The sequence below is a fragment of the Phoenix dactylifera genome, chromosome 5, assembly GCF_051530095.1.
Source record: "Phoenix dactylifera cultivar Ajwa chromosome 5, Ajwa_hap1_PhDact_Kaust_v1.1, whole genome shotgun sequence".
Taxonomy (NCBI): domain Eukaryota; kingdom Viridiplantae; phylum Streptophyta; class Magnoliopsida; order Arecales; family Arecaceae; genus Phoenix; species Phoenix dactylifera.
The window spans coordinates 31763514-31787155 of NC_143194.1; the positions used below are offsets into that span (position 1 = coordinate 31763514).

The 23642-nt window shown below is 41.6% G+C and overlaps 3 protein-coding genes across 3 annotated transcripts; 2 read left to right on the forward strand and 1 right to left on the reverse strand.

Annotated features, from left to right (window-relative positions):
* The first annotated feature begins 402 nt into the window (after positions 1-402).
* Positions 403-1125, forward strand: LOC103718555 (uncharacterized). The gene has a single exon (XM_008807432.5). It carries the CDS (start codon positions 458-460, stop codon positions 1064-1066), a length of 609 nt encoding a protein of 202 aa, XP_008805654.3. The 5' UTR covers positions 403-457; the 3' UTR covers positions 1067-1125.
* A 3955-nt stretch (positions 1126-5080) lies between these two features.
* On the forward strand, positions 5081-6471 carry LOC103718550 (late embryogenesis abundant protein At1g64065-like). Its single transcript, XM_008807427.6, has one exon. The coding sequence runs from the start codon at positions 5295-5297 to the stop codon at positions 6072-6074; it is 780 nt and encodes a 259-aa protein (XP_008805649.3). The 5' UTR covers positions 5081-5294; the 3' UTR covers positions 6075-6471.
* An 8975-nt stretch (positions 6472-15446) lies between these two features.
* Positions 15447-17863, reverse strand: MAKR2 (membrane-associated kinase regulator). The gene is made up of 2 exons (XM_008807426.5): positions 15847-17863; positions 15447-15742 (listed from the first exon to the last, which is right to left on the reverse strand). The coding sequence occupies exons 1-2, from the start codon at positions 17045-17047 to the stop codon at positions 15684-15686; spliced, it is 1260 nt and encodes a 419-aa protein (XP_008805648.3). The 5' UTR covers positions 17048-17863; the 3' UTR covers positions 15447-15683.
* Positions 17864-23642: the final 5779 nt, after the last annotated feature.

Sequence of the window (23642 nt, forward strand, 5' to 3'; positions counted from 1 at the left end):
GGAGTAATTTTCAGATCCCATTCAAACAAAAAATTAGGATATTTGTTAATACATAATAATTAATTCATTGAATTGACTTATTAGATCTCAATCAATTATTCTAATAAGGTAATAAATTATATAATTTATTAAATTGATTTTTTAGATCTTAATTACAATAATTGATTTGATACCACAAAATTAGTAATTAATTATTCTAATAAAGTAATAAATCTTATAATTCATTGAATTGGTATTTTAGATTTCAATTACAATAATTAATTTATTGGTACAAAATTAGTAATCAATTATTTAAATAAAATAATAAATCTTATGATTCATTGAATTAACATTTTATATCTCAATTATAATAGTAGTAATAAACCCCACCTCTCTTCGTTGTATCCCCCACCAAATAATAGAGTTCCCACTGCCCTCCCTGCCCCCGGCCCCAGCCATCGCCATCGCCGCCGCCACCATGCTCGCCGATCGCAAGCACTTCACCCCCCTCGGCACTCCTCTCTCCTCCCGCCGCCGCCTCATCTGCTGCGTCTCCTGCACTGCCTTTGTCGTCGTCGCGATCGCCGTCGTCCTCGCCATCATCGCCCTCACCGTCTACAAGGTCAAGGACCCGGTCATGACGATGAACTCCGTCTACGTCAAGAACCTGAACATCAACCTCACCTCCCCCCACGCCGCCAACATGACGGTGGTCGCCGACGTCTCCGTGAATAACCCGAACGCCGCCTCGTTCCGCTTCGGGGAGAGCACCACCGCCCTCTACTACCGGGCGCGGGAGATCGGGGTGGCGTACGGGCCTTCCGGGACTGCCGGGGCCCGCAAGACGTTCCGGCTCAACGTGACGGTCGACGTGATGGCCGACCGGCTTCTCGCCGATCCGGATCTGCTCGTTGATCTGGTGGGGGGAAAGCTGGATTTGACCACGTCGACCAAAATCGGTGGCAGAGCGAAGATTTTTCTGATCATCAAACACCATGCGGATGTGATGATGAACTGCAGCATGACGCTGGCCGTCTCCAACCAAACGATTTTGGCTCAGAGTTGCACCCAGCGCGTGTGGCTATGATTTATGATCATTTTGGCACAGATTTTAAACTTATAGATTTGAAATAAAAATATTTTGATATCTCCTAGCTAAGAGATAGCAAGATGCTGCCCCTGTTTGCTAAGAACAAGAGTAGATACAGTAGCAAAGAAGAATAAGGTTGTGATGAGAACACAATAAGGAGAAGGAGGAGACTGTGTTGTTTCAGTTAGACAAAATGGATTGGCCTCGTTCTTCTCAGAACAAGGGTGAGGCCTTTCTCTAGAGAAACGGTCGACCATTTTGCTTCCTCCAAATCTCCTAACAAGCTGCTGAAATCAGCCGCTCACCTTCCCTCCTCTCCAGCTTAATTTGGTTCTTCCTTCTCCACTCGGTCGCCCTCTTAGATGCAATTGAATGTTTAAAGTGATCCAAAGGCTTTTAGCAAACGGACATCTAACAAACAAGTGGTCGACCAATTCCGTTCTGGATCCACACAATACACAACCTCTATCTATGTTGATAGGAGGGCTTCAACATATTGGTCGGATATGGTTATACGTATAAATTTGTAAAATTTGTGCTTCTATGCCCATGCTTTTCTTGTTTCTTGTTCCGTTTTTTAATAAAAAAAGTGCCTGACTTATACACCATGTAGCTAAATATGATCTTCACAGTCATTATGCGCTATTCCAGTTGGTAACGATGCATATTGATACCGAACCGATGCACGGTGCCAGAGATATATCGAGTGTCGGTACACCGAATGAACTTTGTATCGGATGTATCAACATCGTACTAAAATATTATCAGCATGAGGTCGGTACCGAGATAATGAATCTTATTCACACAATATGGATATGCACCTCCATCTTTAGATGAGAGGTGTGCATTGTTTATGTTTTGAGTGTGAATGGATTCCCAAAGCATTGATCCAGGCCTGCTCCTCGTTCATAAAGACCAATCCAATACAACAGCCTACATAGACCTCTTTACATTCGTTATGGAGATGGACTCTTTTTTCCCTACTTTCTTTTGGACTTCTTATTGCACCAATAAAACCCTGAAAATGTGCAGTTATGACAAATGAGGGGGTGCAATCGAGCTACAAAGGAGGGGGTTCAGCTACAAAAGGTTTCCCCCTTTAAGTAGGAGAGAGATGTAGAAAGATATTGCCTATAAGCACATATACCTTCATCATTAACGCAGACCATGATCCGGCTAAAGAGTTGGAAGCCAAACCAGCCATATTTCTAAACTCAAGCTTTATCCAATCCACAATCGGGCCTCGACCATCTAATATTTGAGTCGGATTACACGTGCCACGTGCTGGCCAGCCTAACGTATATCACAACCATTGATCCTAACCTTTATTTGATATATAGGGCATAGACTTATATAGTCCTAGGTTTGTGCGCCAATAAGTGTGCCCAATATCTGATTCATGTCCTAAATTGTCCATCTTCTTCGTATATCAACCATGCATGAGTATTGGGATTTTCAGGTGTCATAACACTAATTAGCAGCAAATTGTCTATAAGGCCGAAACAAACGACCAAATAGCCAGACTTGCTTAAAAAACAAACTACACACCGGAGAGATTTTGGCTAAGGGGTAGGGTAGAGGCACAAGATGCAGTTTATGTGGTGCTAGAGTCGAGTCGACCTCATATCTCTTTGTGAAGTGCCCTTGTACAAGAAGTTTGTGGCTAAGGGGTAGGGTAGAGGCACAGGATGCGACTCGGCCGCATGCGCGTTTGAATTTTGCGAAATGCCCGCTAGGGCATTCACGAAATCACCGCAGGTGTGTCCGCAAAAAAGATCAAAAAGCTCTTGCTCAAATAATACCCCCTATTTCATCTATTCTGGACATGAAAAATTAGAAAAAAAATACTAAAAAAATTCTAGAGAAAAGTTCTTCCTTCAGCCACTTCTGATTTTTATTTTTGCAATTCTATTCAGTTTATTTTATTCTTTTTATTTCATTCTTCGCTGGATCTGTAAGTCCAATCGGTTTCGATTTGGCTTCTTCCGAGACGTACTGAAGAAAAAGTTTAGGATCGTTGTATCTCCGAGGAGGATTACTGGGAGATCCGTACATGGAAGTAAATACTTCTTTGTGACAGCGTCTACGCGCTTCGACCTGCCTTCAATCAGGCTATTTTCTCTTACTTTTGTTTTAAATTTAATATTAGTAGATTTGTAGAATTTGCAATTTTGATTTGAATTTATTAAATGAATAGATTTATTTTATACTAGAATAGATTTCTTTTGTGATAAAATAGATTTATGTTGATACCGAATAATATATATATATATATATATATATTTTAAGAATTTCTATTAATTGTAATTATGGATTTATTTGCTTAGTTAGGTAATATATTGCTAATATTGAGACCTATGGATCGCCTGGAGACGACAAGTAATTAAAGAAGACCTATAGAAGAGCATGGGATCAGACGGCGTTGGCGGTCTGTTGGCACACATGGTTAGATAGGAATTTTCGGATCTTTCTCTAGAAGAAACCAACCATATTTTCAGTTCTTCAAAAGGCTTTGCAGACTTTTATTCACTAGGGGCATTTGTATGATGGCAAAGCCTCTTGAGAGCCATAACACTCTGCTTCCCATACTGAGTCCTCTGTTAGTTGGGCGAGACCCTAATTGGCATGCGTTTTCTTTCCTCATGGCATTGGTAAGATATGTGACACTTTATATAGAATAGTCGTTATTGGACATTCTATCAGTTCCAAGATTATGACATTGGCAATACCTAATAATTTCATAGACTTTTCTTATAGTTTAAAAGTTTGAATGACTTTAACACCAATACGGTACTATTTGAAGAGTCTGCAATGATTTGAAACATGGCCGCTAAATATTAATTATGGTGTTAATAGATTCATGATCTGGCATTCTTGACCTAACATGACTTCAGAGATCAGAGTGACAACTGCAGTCATAGACTTGGCTATTGATTTTTTCCTTCTCACCCTTTTCCTTTTCCACATTAGTGGAGGAAATAAGCTTCTCTCGTTTGGACTATCCTTAAGGAGTCTTTGACCGAGTCCTGCAGCTGATAAGTCCTAATGGCCATAGACTCAGAGTGCCGCTTACGTTCATCTCACTGGAAAGAAGAGTTCAATCCTGGAGAATGGTGGACTTCATTTGACCCGGTAACTCAATAGAAAAAAATCCCATGATTGGGCCGGAAATCACATAAGAAGCTTCCTCAAAAACAAATACATTTTAGAGGAGTACTGGGTTCGCTGGTGCTTAATTTTCACTTTCAGAAATAGAGGGTTATCTAATTTATCATTGCATAGAAATTTTAAAGAATACGTAACCAGCCACAACTGGAAGAATAATCATGTGACTTCAGATTCTATATATGAATAGGGAGTGGATTGAAAACTCTTACATTAATTCTCTTATTTTATTTCATTTTATTTTTTTCTTTTTTCTTTTTTCTTTTTTTTTTTTTGGGGGGGGGGGGGGGGGGGGGGGGTTCCTCAGCTATATTACTCTCTATATATTATTAACTCATATTATTGAGTATGTCTTAAAACCATATAGATTATGTGCTTTTATTTATTTTTTTTCTTTCTGATCCGTTATTCTTCGTGACTATTGTAACGCATATTAAAAACATCCTCGAGCTTCATTAACCCACGATATATATGACAATCCTCGAGTGCCCTTCCAGAATTCATGGGATACAAATATAGTTGTAAACATGTTATTTTTGCCCCAAATCTAAAATCATCATCTTACAAATAAACTACGCAACTATGATCTAAAGTATGTTGAATTAAAATACTTTTCGGTTCTTTCTTCAAGTCTCTCTCCAATACAAACATGTCTCTAGAACCCATCCGGTTAATTAAAAAAAAAACAGAAGAAAAAACAAATACTAGTTAAATTATTATATTGATAGATAATAAAACAAGGCAAACTAGGGTGCGACGACATAGTGGCGTTGGTGCGATCTCATTAAATCCAGAATCTTCTCTTTTTTTTTTTCTTGAAGTACCTATCTTAGGCCTTCAAAATTCTCATCTCTTGACCACGCAAGTACGCAACAAATGACTTCCCGTTTTCCACACGCTATAATCTTTAATTTGAGACCCCAATATAGAATTCACCAAACCGTGTCTCAAACTCAATAGTTTCATAGTCAACAATCAGCCGTGCTAGCTCGGTTATCACAATGACAAATAACCAAAACAAAATTACATTCTCCTCACCCTCCATTTATATATCAATGGAATGGATGCAGCGATGGCAATTACAAACGCGGAACTCAAGGAATTAACCTCTCCCACCACCCTCACCCCCTTATCTTTTCAGACTTCAATGGAAGAGGATCAGGCCAAGCCGCTGGCCCATCCGACGAGCCCGGCCACCCCGTTCAACGGATCCATCGGCAGCGACGAAGAGGAATCTAGCAGGTGGAAGTCGTCCCAGTACCTCCGGAAGCGCCGCTGCCTCCTCTTCTGCTGCGGGTGCTGCAGCGCCGCCGTCATCCTCCTCGGCGTCACCATTCTCGTCCTTGCTCTCACCGTCTTCAAGATCAAAGACCCCAGCCTCACAATGAACGCCATCCACGTCCATGGGCTCGACGTAGGCTCGGGCACCGACGATTCGGTCTCCGTCAACGCCACCCTCATCGCCGACGTCTCCATCAAGAACCCCAACGTGGCCTCGTTCGGCTTCGACAGCAGCGTCACCGAGTTCTACTACGAGGGGAAGACGGTGGGGGTGGCGCACGCCCCCGGCGGGCACGTGTCGTCCGGCCGGACGGTGAGGATGAACGTGACGGTGGAGGTTCTGGCCGACGAGGTGGCGGGCCTGCCCAATGTCACGGGCACCGTTCTATTTGGTGGGACCGTCAACGTGACGAGCCACACCGATCTCAAGGGAAGGGTGGACGTGCTCGGGATCTACAGGCGGGACCTGGACGTGACGCTCAATTGCACCATGACGTTGGATTTGTCTTTGAGAGAGCAGGACTTGAAAAATAGAGTATGCTTGGCTACGGTCATGTGAACAGGAATTTTATCATACTGCCTTCTTTTCTTTTCTTTTCTTGCTGCAAATCCTACAGCGTTCTTGGTGGAGAGTATTTTTGGTGGAGTAGGAGCTGGTTTCAAATTCGAGAGAGGAAAATTAAATTTATTTTCGGTGGATGATATCTTCTCAGGGACTGTGTACAATTATTGGGCATGTTACGTGAAGTTGAAGAGAAGCATAAGATATCATTGGTGATTACAGACTTATTTTAAAAATATTAGACATGTAAATCAACCAAATTAGTGCTCTTAAAGTATATATAAAAAGAGTTAAGCTAGGACTCTTAAAATATAAATTTGGACTCAAATACATTATAATGAAAATCAATGATATACCTCTGAAAATAAAAACCGGTATAGAGACTATAGATTATTTATTTTAGAAATGTCTTGCCTATGCGTCGAGAGCAACCATAAAGTGAATGATGGTAATAAATCTAGTGAGCTTTATTATACTATACATTATATAATTTCCAAATTTAAACCACGGATATTTATCTAAATACTTTAAAATAGATACATGTCAAATTTGAATTAATTTGGATGCTTCTGGATGATAGATATGGCATCATTTTTTTAAAATTGTTTGATTTCATAGACCTGATTCATGGATGAAAGATCTGGGAACCATGCGGTGTTTTTAGTTTCTAAGCATTTTATACATAAAATCACATTCAACATGATTTTTATTTTGAAAGGTCGATTATTGATTTCTAGTAGAAAGTATTTGGACTAAATATGCTCTATATTATCCTAACCTAACTCTATATTTATAGAGAGATATGGACTACTCTTCTCTCGAGATGAGAGAATATTTATCCTCCTCCTCTCCCTCTCTCTCTACTTATTTATTTTCTATATATTATAGCTAAGCTAATTCTCGTATCTAAGCTAATCGTTGAGGTATTATTGCAATTCTCGTACTTTAAAAGAGGCTTGTATACCAATTTAAAGCTTTTGTAAGGATATAAGTATTTGAGTTTTAGAAGGATGATACGCTTCGAATCCAACCTTTGCCAACCTAATCGATGGACCAATGGGAACTCGCCATGTAGCCTCCACTAATTGTACCATAAAGTTGGCTAAAGCTCCTCCAATATGCGCCAATTACTGCTCAGCTACGAAGGCATGTCCTAGGTAGTTTAGTCCCGCAACATGCATAATGTAAGGATAGTTGCTGCTCGTCGAGCAGTTAAGATGTCCATTTGCCCTTCGTGGTAACCGACACCAACCCTTACTACATATAATCCAAACCTAGTGGACCTCTATGTATGCTCATTCTAACATTCTCCTCCATTTTTCGTTGCTTGGATCTTCACTATTCCTTAGAGCCTGACCTGACTTAGTCATAGGAAGATCCCTATTTGGATAAAGTCTGACAACCTTCATTGCTCTTTTTTTGCTTCTATTTAAAGGTACGACTAATTGCTCTGAGCCTAATTCTAATAAATCAGTTCCGATATCTAACCAAACCGACCAAGCACTAAATACCTAAGTCGAGTCAGATTTTGGAAGAAAAAAAAAGTATACACAATTTTCCTTTTAAGGGATAAATGAAATAATTATTTAAAGTACATTCAAAATCTTCTTAATTATTAATATCATTTCATATACCAACCCTCCTTTCTATTGAAGCCTGCTTTCTAGGATCAATCAAAATATAAAAAAGTCAGTACCCACCTGGTGCTGGTTTGGCACCTTCATTTTCAACCATCCCTTGCATTATGCATCAAGTCCTACGAGTTAGACCAATCCCCTTCTGCCATGTGATAAAGGGATCTTGGTGATCAGTGTTTCAGGATTAAAATTTGTATGTTGTCATATTATATACAGGAATAGTTTATAGATCTGCAGCTACTTTCCTTGATGATTTCTTGGGGGCATTCGGAAAATTTTTTTTAATCATCTATTGGCCAAAATAGATGCACCCAACCCGTTTTTAATTGCATACAAAGCTGCTCAAGTGCAAGCCGTTCATTTGCAAACCCTAAGTATTCTTGCATCCAAAATCAAAAAAAAAAAGTCCTTAGTGAAAGAAGAATTATTTGCTCTTTGCTTTGCCCATCATGGACAATATTGATTGGCAAAAGAGATGTATGACCGAACTCCAACATGGTCCCTCTGCAGGGAAGACAAAGAGGCAACCGAACCTTGTGGCCCCATTCATCAGCAATCCCACGGCCATACTTGGGACTCGAGTTCTGATCTTCAAGGTTAAGTGAAGAGCACCCTTCACAATGACTTATTTGGGCCTAGACTGACAGGGTCACGTTTGTCCCTTTAAATTTGGGCTACACCCAAGTGATAACATCAGAGATCAAAATGATTCTCCAGATCTTCATCACTTAAAAAAAAAAAAAAGATCGGACAAATCTTCTATGATTACAGAAGATCAAAATAATTCTTCAAATCTTCAAATCAGTGTTGTTATCACCAAGCAGCTGTGAATCCTTAGCATGCCCTTAATTTAGTGAAGGCCCAAGATGGAGACCGAATGTAAATGCTCATTTTTACCAATATCATTTAAACCAGTCACAAGGACCAAAGAAGGACAAGCAACAAGAGGCATGCTTGCTATGAAACAAATACCATGTCCATATCCGTTGAAAACCCCATTGCAATCAATATAGCAGTCGCTAAACACATGGACCACCCACTGCCATTCATATACTGTAATTTATAACACTTGTCACACAAAGAAACAAACTAGCAAGCGTACATCTTTTTTTATTAGAAATGCCTTGTATCATTTGCTCTCGAACCCCTCTATTTTGATGGTACCACTCTAATTATAAGGTTGAAATGAAAGATGAGACATCCCTCCACTAACATTAGAAAAAAGATCACCATGTACTGGGCTTTGAGCTATGCGGTGCCTTGGATTCTAACGGATAACTGCGTTGGGTTCGCAGACCGGTTGCTTCTGGTACTGTGCTGGTTCCGTGACTCAGCTGCATTTCACTAATTATTTATGTTCTGTCCCCATCGAAATATGTGTTCATGATCCTTAAACCTATTGGGAAAATCGAGTTACATATGAATGATCACGTCATGTGTGGGACAAAAGTAAGACAGGACTTGAGATCTGGCGAATGGTCTGTGACATTGTAATTGGTTGAGTTTTACATTAGGTGCTCATTTGGACTTGGTCGTGGAGCAAGTGAGTCAAGTGTAATTAAAATTATCTTCTCTATAAGGACATATAGTTGAAGTTTACTGGGGACCAGGGTTGCATTTGAGATCTATTGGATAGGCTGACGGCCTAAACTTGACCTTTGAAGCAATTCCGATAGGACAAAATTAGGTATAATTATGTTTGATTATAACCTGGCTTTTATTGAGGTGGTCCAGTTTGTGCTGAGTCAATATAAACCACTGTACAACAAATCTATTCCATCTTCCCAAGTCTAAGATCATTTTATGATATTCTAAGACATTTGTTTTACGCAGTTGAGCTTATAGAGTAGTAATTTTATTGAAACTTGGAAGGGGGTTCCATGTTCTTATTAGGAAGTCCTTGGAATTCGAACAGGGTAATTCCTCCATCATTGCTGCAAAATGATTGAATTTTGGAGAACAATCCAAACAATATAGGCTCTATATTTTCATGATATTTTGATGTAGGACAATGCCGAAAAAAGAGGGAGAAGGAGGAAAAAGTGAAGAGGAGGAGGGAGAATCAGACTTCTCATCTGGCTATGATCGTAGCTTCACACTAGGGTTGCAAACAAAAAAGGAGGCTAATTCATTCAGTCAATCATTAGACCCTAAACACGAACATGGAGTCATATATATAGAATCACAAAATAACAAAAAGGCCCCTACAAAGAAAACAATTACATAAAAGCCTTAAAATGACAATATGCAAATAAGCCCAATCGATAAAAAATAAAATAACATAAAATTAATTCAAAATAAAATCAAACTAACTGGACTGGCTGAACTGGCTGGACCTTATAGCGACCATCGACCCGAGTAATGGTTGATCTGGCACTGATGTCCGCACCATATTTTTCTTAAAATATGGCAACATCCACCAACTTAGCTAATCCAACAAGTTAGGACTGTCCTTAAGTGATTTTTCATTTCTTAGAATTTTCCTTCCGATCGTAATCAACAAATTATGAATTTGCGAATCTTGAAACTAAGCATCATATTACTCCATCAGAGTTAGGCAGAAACCACTATGACAAATTCCCGGCCCCTCCTCCGGTGTAAATTATTTCAGGGAATTGGTCCTTCTGAGCAAGGGAGGTGCAGAAGCCAGTGGCATGTGATCTCATTCAAGGCCTTCACGTGCCACACTTCTATCTTGTTTCCTGTAGCATCTCACAAGTACCATACCATAACCTATTCCCTGCGTCTATCTTGATGACAAGTCTGCACACAAAATTTTTAAATCAAAGGATCAAGTTGATGCCACCGTTTAACAAAATATTCGGCTAAAATATGGGGCACAAGAAACATTGTCTAAGTCATGCAGATTGCCAGTGAATTGGATCAAATCCTGTTTTCCTGTACCCCATCTGAGCCAACCTGTGCATGCTTGAATTGAGCCACTCTCCTCTCTCTCTCCCAAAAATTATATCCTACACAGCATGCACTATATGACCGTATGCACAATGCAGGAATTCAAAATTTTGGCGATGAACTTTTAGCGGCGAAACATAATTTTAGTCGTAGTCAATCTCGTATTTAGTGATGAAAATAAAAAACGATTACAATAAACCATTTTGCTCTGTATCTCTAATGACGAAAAGAAATACTGTTGCATAATATATATATATTATGACTATTTTTATTTTATCACAAAAATATTTATCACTAAGCAGAGATTTTTAAAGTTAGGAAAATAATATTTGTGCTAAAATCAATCTTAGTCAACTTATACGATTTTATGATTCATCCCTAAAACTTTTGTCTTTAGTGATAGCATTTTAAAATGGTCATTGTGGATATATGCCTTTAATCAGGGGCGGCCCAAAACATTTGGGGGCCTAAGGCGAACTCACAAAAAGAGGCCTTTTTTTTTAAATAATGAAATTTTTTTAATAAGTATAAAATACTTTAAAATTTTATGTAAAAATAACTCCTTTTTGAGATGCAAAATTACTAATCAAATTTTTATACTCAAGATCCATTAAAATACTATTTTCAATCGATAATATAGCTAATCCATTTAATCTTTCTTGTGACATACTTGACGACAAATAAGATTTTATCAACTTTAATTTTGAAAAACTTCAATTGTTCGGTAATCACAGATTCACAGAACTATTAGAAAATAAAACAACAATCAACAAATACTTTCATGAAATAATTAGTAAATAGTGAATAGTGATTAGTCAATATAAAATATTAAAACTCACCCTTAGCCTAAGCCTAGGATTTGATTTTGGCTGCCTTTGCCCTTTGGGATTTGGGAGTTGGGAATAGCCGAGCTGCCGAATGATGCTCCACTCTGAGTGGAGGACGGGAGTCGGGATGAGCCGACGAGGCGACGAGGCCGGAACCCGGAGGGCCGGAGGTCGGAGGAGCCGGAGGCCGGAGCCGAGGACGGAGCCGAGGAGCCGGAGCCCGGAGGCCCGGAGCCGAGGACGGAGCCGAGGAGCCGGAGCCCGGAGCCCGGAGGAGCCGAGGACGGCGAGCAGAGCTGGAGAGGAGATTCGGACTCCGGAGTCCGAAGCAGGGGTGGTCGAGGCGTCGAGCCTCAAGCCATCGACGGTCGAGCCTCCCGGCTGCCGGTAGAGTGGGAAACTAGGGATTAGGGAAGGGCCGAACTGCCGAAGAACTGAAGTGAAGAAGCACTGAGGCCTGAGGGGAGATCGGGAGAGCCGGAGAGGAGAACGGAAGTCGGAAGGTACGCTCTGTTTTTTTTTTTTTTGGGTGCTTTGAAGGGTTCTGCGGCTTCTGGCTTCTGCCGACTGCTTTGAGAGGAGAACGGAAGGTACGCCGTACGCCCCGGCGCCCCACCCCGCTCTGCCTGTCTCAGGCCCCTAACGGATCATAGGCTCGTAGCCTGTCTCAGGCTCTCAGGAGGTAGCAGCATAGGCATAGCCGTCGGCCCGCACCCGTTGCCTCGTCGGGAAGATGGGGACTGTAGCAGGCCGCCGTCGCCCGTCAACCCTGCAGCCAGCTTTCGGATGTGACTCAAAAAAAAAAAAAAGACTCTTCACGAGTCGGGCGGGGGGCCTTCCGTGAGCCGGGGGCGGTCGCCTAAGGCTCGAGCCGGCACTGCCTTTAATGATAAATTTATAGAGTGGTTAATAAAAGTCTATATTTTTAGTGATGATATATTATGTTATTATAAGTTTGATGTCAAAATTGATATTGACCAAATCACTTGTTGCTGGAAACTGGACCCGAAGGTGACCGCGGACCAAGGAGGAGGAGCTCCAGCAGGGGATGCAGCGGCAGGCTGCGTCCTCCGGGGAACCTGCAAGAAGCCGATGGCCGAAGGTTCCGACGCCGGCCCTCCGATGCTTAAGTTAGAGGAGATTTTTTGATGGAGCCGGCAGAGAGGCTACATAAAAAGAAAAAAGATCTCTTTTTAGAAGGAAGAAGTTCCTCTTTTTTATAAGAGGGGTATATGGGTTACCTGTGATGTGACTGTGCGAATTAATGAGTTACCATCATGATTGAACGTGATTGTGTAAATTAATAAGTTGCCGTGGATAGCCCGAGATTTTGGGCTGGCTGGAGGTCCGTTAATCATTGATAGTCGCTGGGGCGGAGATCGCGGGATTGAACCCCAGATGAGGAGGAGAGGGGTTTGATTTCCGGTGGAGTGGAGGGGTCTGCTTCGTCCTTTGACTGGGTCTCTTTTGGGCTCGAGGTCGATCGGGCTCAGCTTAACCGAGATTAAGACTGCAAGGCTGCGAACTCTGAGGTCGGGCGTCTCGAGGTCGAGCATCCTGAGGTCGGGCGTCTCGAGGTCGGGCGCCTCGAGGGTTGCCGCAGTCGCACTTGTCATCACGTGCCGGCGATATATCCATGTATTTTGGGCGATCCATTTTTCCCCCAACATCACTGATGACAAATTTATAATTCATTACTAAAATTTATGTCTTTAGTGAAGATATTTTAAAATAGTCACTGTAGGTATATATCTTTTAGAGACGTTATGATAAAGTGGCACAATAAAACTCTGTGTTTATAAAGACAATGCAGTATATTGTCATAATTTTTAATACTAAAAATAATATTAGTGAATATACTAATGACAATTTTATGATTCACCACTAAAACATATGATTTTAGTGACGGTATTTTAAAATAGTCACCATATGTCTATATTGTTAATGATGAGCTTATAGAGTGGTCATTAAAAATCTATGTTTTTACTGGCGATACATTATGGTATCACTAAAATCTTATACATTAATGATGAAATGATGATATCATCAGTAAACATATCAAATTATAATAATATTTTAACAGTGCATGTGTTAGTCACTAAAATAGAATATGGATCATGATTTTCTATCGGTGTGTTGAAAAAACCAAGCCAACCATCGCGAGATATAGCTAATACCTTATAATTTTGATTGGTTTTAAAAATACATCAAATTGCAAATTTTTTTTGATAAGTTAAATATTTTTTTTAACTTGATTTGATTCAATCCATTTATTGAACAAGTTATACGAGTCAAGATAATTTAACAATCAGAGAACAAAAATTTAATACGAAATCCACTATCAATATTGCAAGCGACGCACCACAACCAGATAATAGTTTATGACGTAATTATTAAAATCTTGTATGGAGACTAATTTAACTAATCGCGATGCACTGCTACATACACAATCCTCCTCCATTGTGCCCGCTATCGTCATCAACATATAGAGTTTTGAAATAGTAGAAAAAAACCCCATATCATTTGCAAGAGTGATGAGATGCCACGTAGTTCTATATCCAAGTTTAGATGATGAGCCCTCTATATAAGTAGAATCTCCATTGGCAGCAGAGGAGAGTTCAACTCAATTCATATTGCTCCAAAATTTGATATCCAATGTTTCAGACTATTCTGTTATCAAAGTCTCTATTTTTTTTTTCTTCTTTAGACCTATGTACCCTATGATATATCCGGCCTCCAAGCACAGTGAAAAGGGCAGGAGTTCCCGGGTCTTCCGGGTAACCTAATAATGGCAAGATTAATTGGGCATTTATGCTTTGGGACCCTTCCACTAATAATCCAATAAAAAAACACTATTATGACACATAAGTCCGGCCGGTATGTCCGGTAAAGACAAATATATCGTCCCTTCCAATTTAGAATGACAAGCAGCATCACACCCACCTTCATCCCATGTTGGTGATTTCACCGACAATCCACGATTTCGAGCACGAAGCTAATCACATCCCGGTTTATTTATCTCAACCGCCACGTTACTCGAGAAGCCCCAAATGGCTTACCTCGTTTAGCATTAAAAAGTAGAGTAAGAGCCGTTAAGAATCGGCGGGCGAGTCCACGAGCCTCTCTATTCGCTTCCCTTGTGCAGGAATCACATGGACACCCGATTTAAAAACCAGAGCATAGGATTCGTTGACGCCCGCGCGGACAACCGAATTGAATGCAGAAACCGGACGTGTTAAGGCTCTGTTTTGGCCTCAGGCCGGTCGTAATACCGACACCTCCCATCGTTGCGCCTTTCGAGTTGGGGTGCAGCTCGTTTCATGTGGAACAAGCAAGCAGACAAATTGCATCCTGGCCGTACCTTCTCTGCAGTCGCCTAGTGCAGGAACAAACATAGAGAGAGAGAGAGAGAGAGAGAGAGAGAGAGAGAGGAGAGTCGCAGGAAACGAGGAGAGATGAATCCAAAAGAACGATTGGAGAGAGAGCCACCCTGCCACCTCCAAACTGTTGAAAAAAGAAAAGGTGGGGAGGATGTAGAGAGGGAAAGAGAAGAGGCTTGGCCTTTGCACTTCTTTTTCTAATCTCACAGGTGTCAAAGCTTTTCAGGTTTCCTTTCTGGCCTTAGGCAGCTGCTTTCTCTTTCCCCAAACTAAGAAAGGCCCGGATTTCCAGGTTCCCGACGACCCAACCAACCACGCTAAGAAAGACGGGAAAGCGAAAGCGCTAAAGATATATATCTATACACACACAGGACTGCGCCAGAGCTGCTGCTGCAGCGTTGCGTTGCATCTAAATGCTCAAAAATATGTATTTTTTCGACAGTGATGGTTAAAGAAAAATTGCAGCAGGGTTCCCTATGCCGTGGAATCTTTCACATCTGTGAATGTAATTGTCTTCTCCACACGAGAACGAGAAGGGAAAAAAAGAAGCTGCCTTCTTCCTCTCCCCTCATCTTCCGTGTTACGAAGACGACAAAAGACGACTGCATCACAAGATAAAGTTCGAATAGATATAGAATAGAAGATATATAATTACATAAGCACCACCACTTAAAATCTTGAAAAACAAGGAGAAAGAAGCACAACGTCACCGCGGCTAAAAGAGACGTTTCGCCGCTCTAAGTATTTGCTAAGGCCTAAGGGCTACAGATCGCAAGACATCTGACCTTTTTTTTTTTTTGTGTCTCGCGTCCACCAACGGTGAGGATAAAATCATCAAACGCAGTCGCCCTAATCGGACCTCCCATCGCTCGGATCGCTCTTGGACCGCTCCAGCGGCGGCTCGGACCCTGCCAAAACGGGCCCAAAGCCACCATGAGAGACCGAAACCTAAATTTTAAGACCATCACCAACCGCTACTTAGGAGTGGTGACCGGATCCGGAGCGTTCGTACCTTTGGCCGCGTGGAACGACTGCTTGCAGTGCGCGATGGCGCTCTGGATCCCGTCCTGCTGCTGGAGCAGCGAGTCGTCCCGCCTCTGCGGGGGCGGTGACGGGACCGCTGCGACGGCGGCCGACGCCGACCGGCTCTTCCCCAGCCGCTTGCACACCACCTTCAACCCCGCCGGCACGTTCACCTTCTGGCCCTTAACGACGCTGGCCGTTCCGGTTGCCGACGCCGCCGACGCCGCAGGCGGCGGCTCGGCTACTTCCGCCTCTGCGTCCGTTTCCTCCCCTTCGTTCCTCGCCGCCGCACCACCGGGGGTCAGCTGCCCGGAGAACCTCAGCCTCTCTGCGTACCTCTTCGATACTCTGATGTAGAGCGGCTTGATCTTGTTAAGGTACTTCTGTACCACTTCCTTGGAGAACTTCTTCTCATCCGCCGCAGCCGACGACGGCGCCGCCGCGGAGTCCGCCTGGGGTTTGGCCGCTTTACCGCCGATGGAGTTTCGGGAGCTGTTGTCGCGGGTGAAAAGCGAGATGATCGGCACCTCCTCCACCTTAAATTTAACGAAGAACTTGCTCTGCTGCTGCGGCTGAGATTGCTGCTTCGGTGACGCCGCCACCACCTCCGTGGCCGTGGCTGGAGCGGTGGGAGCCCCATTTGGCTCCACCGGTGTGGATTTAGACTTCCGAAGGCCTAACATGAAGACCCGTAACTTGGTGGCGGACTTGAGAAGGGAGACGGCGAACTGGGGCTTGGGATCGGCCTCGGAGGAGGTGATGACGATCGAGGATGGCTCCAGCGGCACGAGCTCGCCTTTGAAGAACAGATCGTCGGAGGGCGAGAGGGAATCCGACCGGAGGCCGCCGCCACAGCTACCCTCCGAAGACACCGCGAAATTGAACTCCCTCTCCTCCTCATCCTCCTCATCTGCCTCCGCCTCCACCGCCACCGCAGAGCCATCCTTCTCTTCTGCACCTTCCCCCTCCTCCCCCTCGCCGTCTTCTTCCGGCACGGCGAACTCGAGATCGAAGAAGGGGCCATCGTCGCCGTCATGGCCGTCTTCGTCGTCGGTCTCGCCAGATGGGTCGAGGACACAGGTGGCGACGGTGGTTGTGGTGGCGGCGGTGTTGTGCATGCTAGCGGCGGCTGCGGCTAGAGCCGCTCCACCACCGCCCCTCCAGTACTTGAGCAAGTTGAACGATTCCATTGTTGGGCGAGCCAGAGGCAGTGCTCTCAGCTATTTTGCTTTTCCTTTCTTCTCTCTCTTTTTATTTACTGCGTCCTAGAAGGAGAAAAAGATATGGAGAGGAGAAGGGAGAGGAGATAAAAAAAAAAAAAAGGGGGAAAGGGAAGGAAGAGAGCGGGAAGGGGAGGAGAGTAAGTCCGGGGAGCAGCAAACGCTGGCAAGGGCGTGTGATGGGTCAGAAGGCGGCAGTGGGTGCAGGCTCGGTAGAACAACCGAGGCTTTTTCACGGAACGGACGAAAGTGAGAGAAATTTAAACTTACTGCGATATTTTTTTCGAGTCCGCTCGGTGGCCCCGCTGCAAAACGGCTCGAAGAACCACACCTTCCGATCAATCCCATCGCATACACCTGGACTTTTGAAGTTCGTGTTTACAAACATGATGCCGCTCGCGCCAATCAGCGGCCGTATCCCAAATGCCGTAGGCGCGGTTGGGTCACGTGAGGTGGGAAAGGAAGTGTAGTTGCGAGGTACACGTGTGCCACGGATTGAGCTCTGATTAATGGATCTTGGCCGCGAGTGAAGGAGTGTTGTCGCGCACCGTCTGATTTGTCCGGAGGCCTGGAAAGGAAAAAGACATTTTGGTAAAGCTGAGTTTTTCCTTTTATCCTATTTTAACTTTTTACTGCCGGAGGTGGGGAACATCTTGAGGAAGCTCAACCAAAGTGTCTTGGATTTACTTGTCTCTCGAGGGAAAAGGGTTTCATTTTAAAATCTATATAGATAGATAGATCGATAGATCGATAGATAGATAGATGAATAAAAAAGTTTGAAAGTCATTGTAATCTATATCCAAGCAAGACGAAAAACAAACCAAATCAGCGGTCTCAATAATTCTCCTCTCCTAATCGATTAGATTGTCTCACAAACTCCTCCTTCGCACTCGATCTAAGGTAGCCCTAGCAATGGTGAGGCTTGACGAGCATTTTCTCCTTCTATTCCACTCAAAGTAAGCATTGTTCGATATCGGTGATCGAGGGTTCTATGTTTTCCAATTTTTGATTAGATCCATAGGTTGATTCACTTGAATTTATTATTGAAATAACTAGTAATATATTTAATTAACAAAACTATTTAGGTTCCTTATTTTATTATTGAAAGTGACTGGCGATTTTAATATTAAAAACCAATATAAACTATTATCTGGATGGTATTAAGCATATTTATAACAAAATAATTTTATTTTATTACTAAATACATGATTGTTTCCATAATTAATTTATGTTAATTAAGTATCCATTTTAAACAATACTAATTTATTCAACTAGAGAATAATTATGATAAATAATATTATTAAATATTGGTAGAATAAAAATAATACAACAACAACAATTAATTTGTTTAATACATACTTGTATAGGAGAAAGAGTGTCTATCACTATCCTTCTTTCTATACTATATATTTTATTCTATTATTAATACTAAAATGGGATAATCTCGCCACCCACTTGGGGGTGTCCATGCCTCTCCTCCTCCACACTAGCCAAATATTCGAAGCAGTTGAAAATGACTTTCGTTATAGAAATGCCCTTCCACTATCCTTGCTTCCAAGCAAACCAAATGGCAAAAATTGCTCACTTTCAAAAAGAGGAAGACACTCACGATCCACTTGCACAACCAAACAAGTGTTGCAGCAAATTACCATCATGGAAGTTCTAGATTCAAACAAAACATTTGTTTGGACTAAGTGGTACAGTCTATCAAAGAGAGATTGGCCTTGGATCATGTCGAACACCTAAATTTGATGTCGAATTTAGGTAATGGTCATCGGTGTAACAAGGGATATATATTGATGCTTCAATATATGGCTTTGTAACATATCAAATTTCATTACCTCATTCAATGAAAGAAAAACATATATCGCCCTAGTCGATGGCCTTGTTTAATATGACATTAACGTAACTCAAAGCATTCTACGCCTTGTTTAATATGATATAAAAAGACACTGATCACCTTTGTCAGGAAACAGAAAAGATATATCCTAAGAATGCATGCAATATGATATTAACATAACTCATAGCAGTCTACTTTCTTTTTACTGCTTTATAGTAAGTTCTTTTCATTCATCAAAATAGATCATAGACAGTTACTCATGACATGTTGTAGTCATAACTGAACTATGCTAAATTGCACTTGGATTGGTTTCCGTGGACTACCTCGGAACCAAATCGAATCATGATAAATCTTGCACAACTGCACTTCAAAACCAACAAATAGTCAAATTGAATCGAATTGTCACACTAATCCACATCACATAAGATCAAACCAAACCATGCAAGCCCCCAGGCAACTGCATACTAGAGATTATGCACTTCAAAGGATGCATAGTGTTCGAATTCAAACATTGAACCTCGGCAGACCAATCTGGAGGTATGTGGAAGTTTTCGGATCACCTACAAGGTCTTAGGACTTGGCTCTCACTCACGATAACACATAACAAGTTCACATCCAGACAAGAACCTTTTTCCTAACATACCTACTAATATACTCTTCACCAAACCATTCCTTCTGAAATGAGGTTCGCAAAGATAGACTTATAACAGCCTATAGGACCATTCCCCCCTTTCTCTGAATATGGTGTTTGCCATTCCCAAGTCATCATGAAGCAGCAAAGCTATTGTTCCTGTGTCACACTCACAATGTTCTGACAAGCCAACCATATCGGCGATGATCATTGGCTCGACCACCAGAATTTCGATTCCACCGAGGCCAGAGCAATCACATCTACTGCAGACCGGCATGGTTTGCCTTGATTTCTGAATGACTATCATTCTCCAGAACTCGAGTCACATAAACTATCACGGAGTTGGTTCCCTGCCAGCCGACCGAATGACTCTATGAAATTACGTCGATACTTCCACATATTACGGGTAACGTAGGAGACATCTCTCTTTTTCCCCCGGGGGATCTTAATTACCACTGCTTAGCTTTCAATTCGCCTCTGACCATCAAATTAAATGTGAATAACCCGTCCTCCTCTCTTTGAAACAAGGGGCGCTTCCGGTTCTGTGCGTGCTTCAAACAATTTTGTTGTGGACTTAAAGTGGATGTCTCAACAGCAAGTTCAATTGTTTTCTTCAAATTTTTTCCAAGCAAAACCATGCATTATCTGAAAAAAAGTTTTGCATGAATGCTCTGTCAAGCATGATTCTTCCCTTGCGAAAGTTTCAAGAAATTATAGCCTGTAGTTTCCAAATCTCTCCTCAAGTCCTCAGCTTTCAACATATGTTGTTCAGCATCCGGGAAGTGTCCGTCTGTAAAGCTGAGGATGAAAGCTTATGGTCAAGTTATCTCCACATGTAGGACTGCAAAACTGACGACACTAGCACATCTCAGCTTCCATTTGTGAGTAGTGGCACATACTTTTTTCAATTTTTCTTTTAGTGTCGAGGACAAAAAGATCTCCAACTTTCAGGGTGGTTCACATATCACAATATGGTCGCGCTTGAACATCCAATCAGCAACTTTTTTTCATTTACTCAGGAATAGAAGTTCATTTTGGCACGCAGTCATTGCTGAGGAGAACAAAGCATGGCCCATGACTTTACAGTACCTAACCTCTTTTAACTTTTGTATCAGCTATTGGAGAAAGTTTCTAGATTCCACCACTTATGGTGGACTCTGCTGTTAGTGGCTGAATTCAGCCGTAGGTGGCATGCATCCATATCACTATATCCCTCAGCATTCAGCACCACCTAGAAAATCACCAAAGAGCAACTCCATCCATCTCAACCTCTGTGCTCTTCCCAGCAATGACTGCATGCCAAAATCCTCTCAAATCATAACACCATGACCTCTTAACTAGACATGTCTGCAATAACCCAAGACCTTGGTTGTTCATGGCAGACCACTCCATCTGGTCTTTTCCTTCACTACCTACCAATGCAACTCGGTAAAGGTTGCCTATCTGCAAACCTGCACTGCCTCAACCTATCGAAATCATATACTTGTTCTGATGCCTTCGAATTAATTCCTAGTATGCATCCAGATCTTTATCAACAATGTCTTCATCAGCCCCCCAAGTGACCAAGGTCCCCTCAACATAATGCCCAGAAGCCTAAAATTATGTTGGTTTGACAACAAACTGCAAGATAATAAACTAGATTATAGCATAAGACATCTGCTCTTTTAATTCAGCTAAAAAAATTAGTGAGCTTAACATCAAAGGAAAATCATCTAACTTAATGTCTCTAATGCTTTAAATGGTACACTGCATTAAGATTACAAGATCTATCATTTTTGTACCCGTAGAGCAGTTGTAGCAAATCATACAAACACAAAACTGTAGTTCAGGCTTTGAAGTATTTCTAGCTAGGAAATTGCACATTAAAGTGTTGTGTAAGACAGAAGGGCCTCGAATGCACGCCGATCGAAGAACCCCTCAGGGGAAGGACACTGCCACAACCACCAACATGGAGGCAGTCAGAGGCCTTGCACACAGATACTGCCATTAGGTTGAAACCAAGTAATGCAGGACATATACCTGAGATCATATTTAAGGACTGTCATCACTTTAAATCCATATCAGTTTTGGACAAAGCCAGTGCTTTATGTCAAGTATAGAAGAGCGAATGATTAACTTAACAACAGTAAATCGCTCTTCTATACTTCCAGAAAGCACTGTATTTGGCTGCTGCTCTTGCACAGCCAGTCCTCTAAGATCGCTGTATTTTTTGCTTCTTTATCAATAAAGTAGGTAGTTTGCACCTACCTTTTCATCAATAATAATAATAATAATAACCTACAATAATTAAATGCATCTATTTTCTACTTAGACAAGCGGGCCGATCAATTGAATTGGCCTACATAGTGGACCAGATCAATCCCTGATGCACTCACACATGAAGGGCCGCAGGGAAAAGGTAAACAGAGTTTCACTACAGGAGAGTGATTCCTCGTGTGCTTCTTTGAATCTTGTGAGCTCCATGGTGCCTTTAGCATCCCAAACCAGCATCCATGCCTTATCATTAGTACATTTTGGCATAAAATAATTTCAACACATCACCCTATGTGAGGATTGTAAGCAGGATTGGAAGAAAATGCACACGAAATGGCAAATGAAAACTGATGCATTTTAATATGATCCACATAGCTTGGGACCTCAAGATGCATAAGTGAATAGTGACTGCTACAACTTTTAATTTAAGTAATTAAGTCCAGAGACATTCATGATATGGTGGCCAAAGAAGATATTTGGGACTCACAACTTGGAATATTGATTAGCTGTCAACCTTCCACAAGCAGATGATCAGACCTGTAAAGATTAGAAGAAAGTTGAGGTCTAGAGGACTCTTTGAGTTATTATGTACCCAGAGCAGTTTTAAGATGCTTCTCAACATTCATGGCACAAAATGGTTTTCGTTCTTCTAACATTACAGGTAAAATGCTGCGGTGAACAATATGCATACTTTCTATATATAAAGTTAGCGATCCTAGATCTCTTCAGAGAGTGCGAACCAAGATTCATTCTCTAGTTTCATTTGAATATTTCTAATTATCAGAGGCTGTCTTGATATCAAAATAAGAATTATGTCTTCTTGTCCATGGTCGCTTAAGCATGTACTGTTGGACTGAAAGATTTGTGAATATCATATCTGAAAGACCATTAGTCATCCTCCTCCTCTTCAATATATTCCAAGCCTTCCCCACCTTTCCCTGAAAAAATAGGTTCAGGAATGGAACCTATAAAAAATAGGTTCAGAATGGAGCATAGCTCCAAGTTCAGAAGGCTCCATGAAAAGATCAAGCAGAACTTTTAGAGTGAAAGACTGAGCAGATTTTTACAACTAAATATCAACTTGGTGCCAACCTCTAAACTTGGAGTCATATTTTGGGTTAAGTCAAAAGAACAATCATTTAAATTTTTTCGTAAACTTGGATAGACACTAAGCAAAGAGGAAAGATGACAAAGTTCAATAAAAGCACGCTCTGTTTGATGTTGCCACAATTAGGTTCAAGTCGCAAAACTTGCATGTGCTCAGGCTGAATCTGGTCATGGATCAAATCACAGATCATAAGATCATTGTGAGAGAAAATCGATGCATTGCTTGTTCCTTGTGACATATAATTGCTCGAAGTTGCATCATGTAGTTTATTGGAGGAAGATTCACTGGCCATGATGAAAGATCACTTGTATATAGAGTGGGAGGGGGGAAGGAAGAGAAAAGAAATGTATCTTAGTTCCCACCGATGGCTTGATACCACGAGAAGTTCTGCAAAGGATCTTGTATACATCCATCATCGTATTCACTAGTATATAAATTCAATATATAGTTAGAACAATTCGCACAAAATAAGAATTAGGTATACAGTACAGCAAGGAATTCCATTTCGGTGGTCAAGAAATTCCATGTGAAACTGGCTTCAATGCTAAGGAATTTCATACCAGATTAACTTCTATATTGGGTCAAATATTTCTTCTTTTTTTTTTCTTTTGTTGATTGAAGAGAGGCTTAGCCACCCATTTTATGGGTAAAATATTGGATCCAATATTTCAAAATTAGTCTTTCCTAAATATAAAGCACTGAGAAGAACAGTTGCTATATATGAATGTACTGC

What these genes read in the sequence shown, in the direction of transcription:
- LOC103718550 (XM_008807427.6), top strand. Translation starts at nt 5,295, where the DNA reads ATGGATGCAGCGATGGCAATTACAAACGCGGAACTCAAGGAATTAACC.
- LOC103718555 (XM_008807432.5), top strand. Translation starts at nt 458, where the DNA reads ATGCTCGCCGATCGCAAGCACTTCACCCCCCTCGGCACTCCTCTCTCC.
- MAKR2 (XM_008807426.5), bottom strand. Translation starts at nt 17,047, where the DNA reads ATGGAATCGTTCAACTTGCTCAAGTACTGGAGGGGCGGTGGTGGAGCG. An exon ending in GTCGTTCCACGCGGCCAAAG is followed by an intron (nt 15,743 to 15,846) that starts GTACGAACGCTC and finishes CCGTTTTGGCAG; the next exon opens with GGTCCGAGCCGCCGCTGGAG.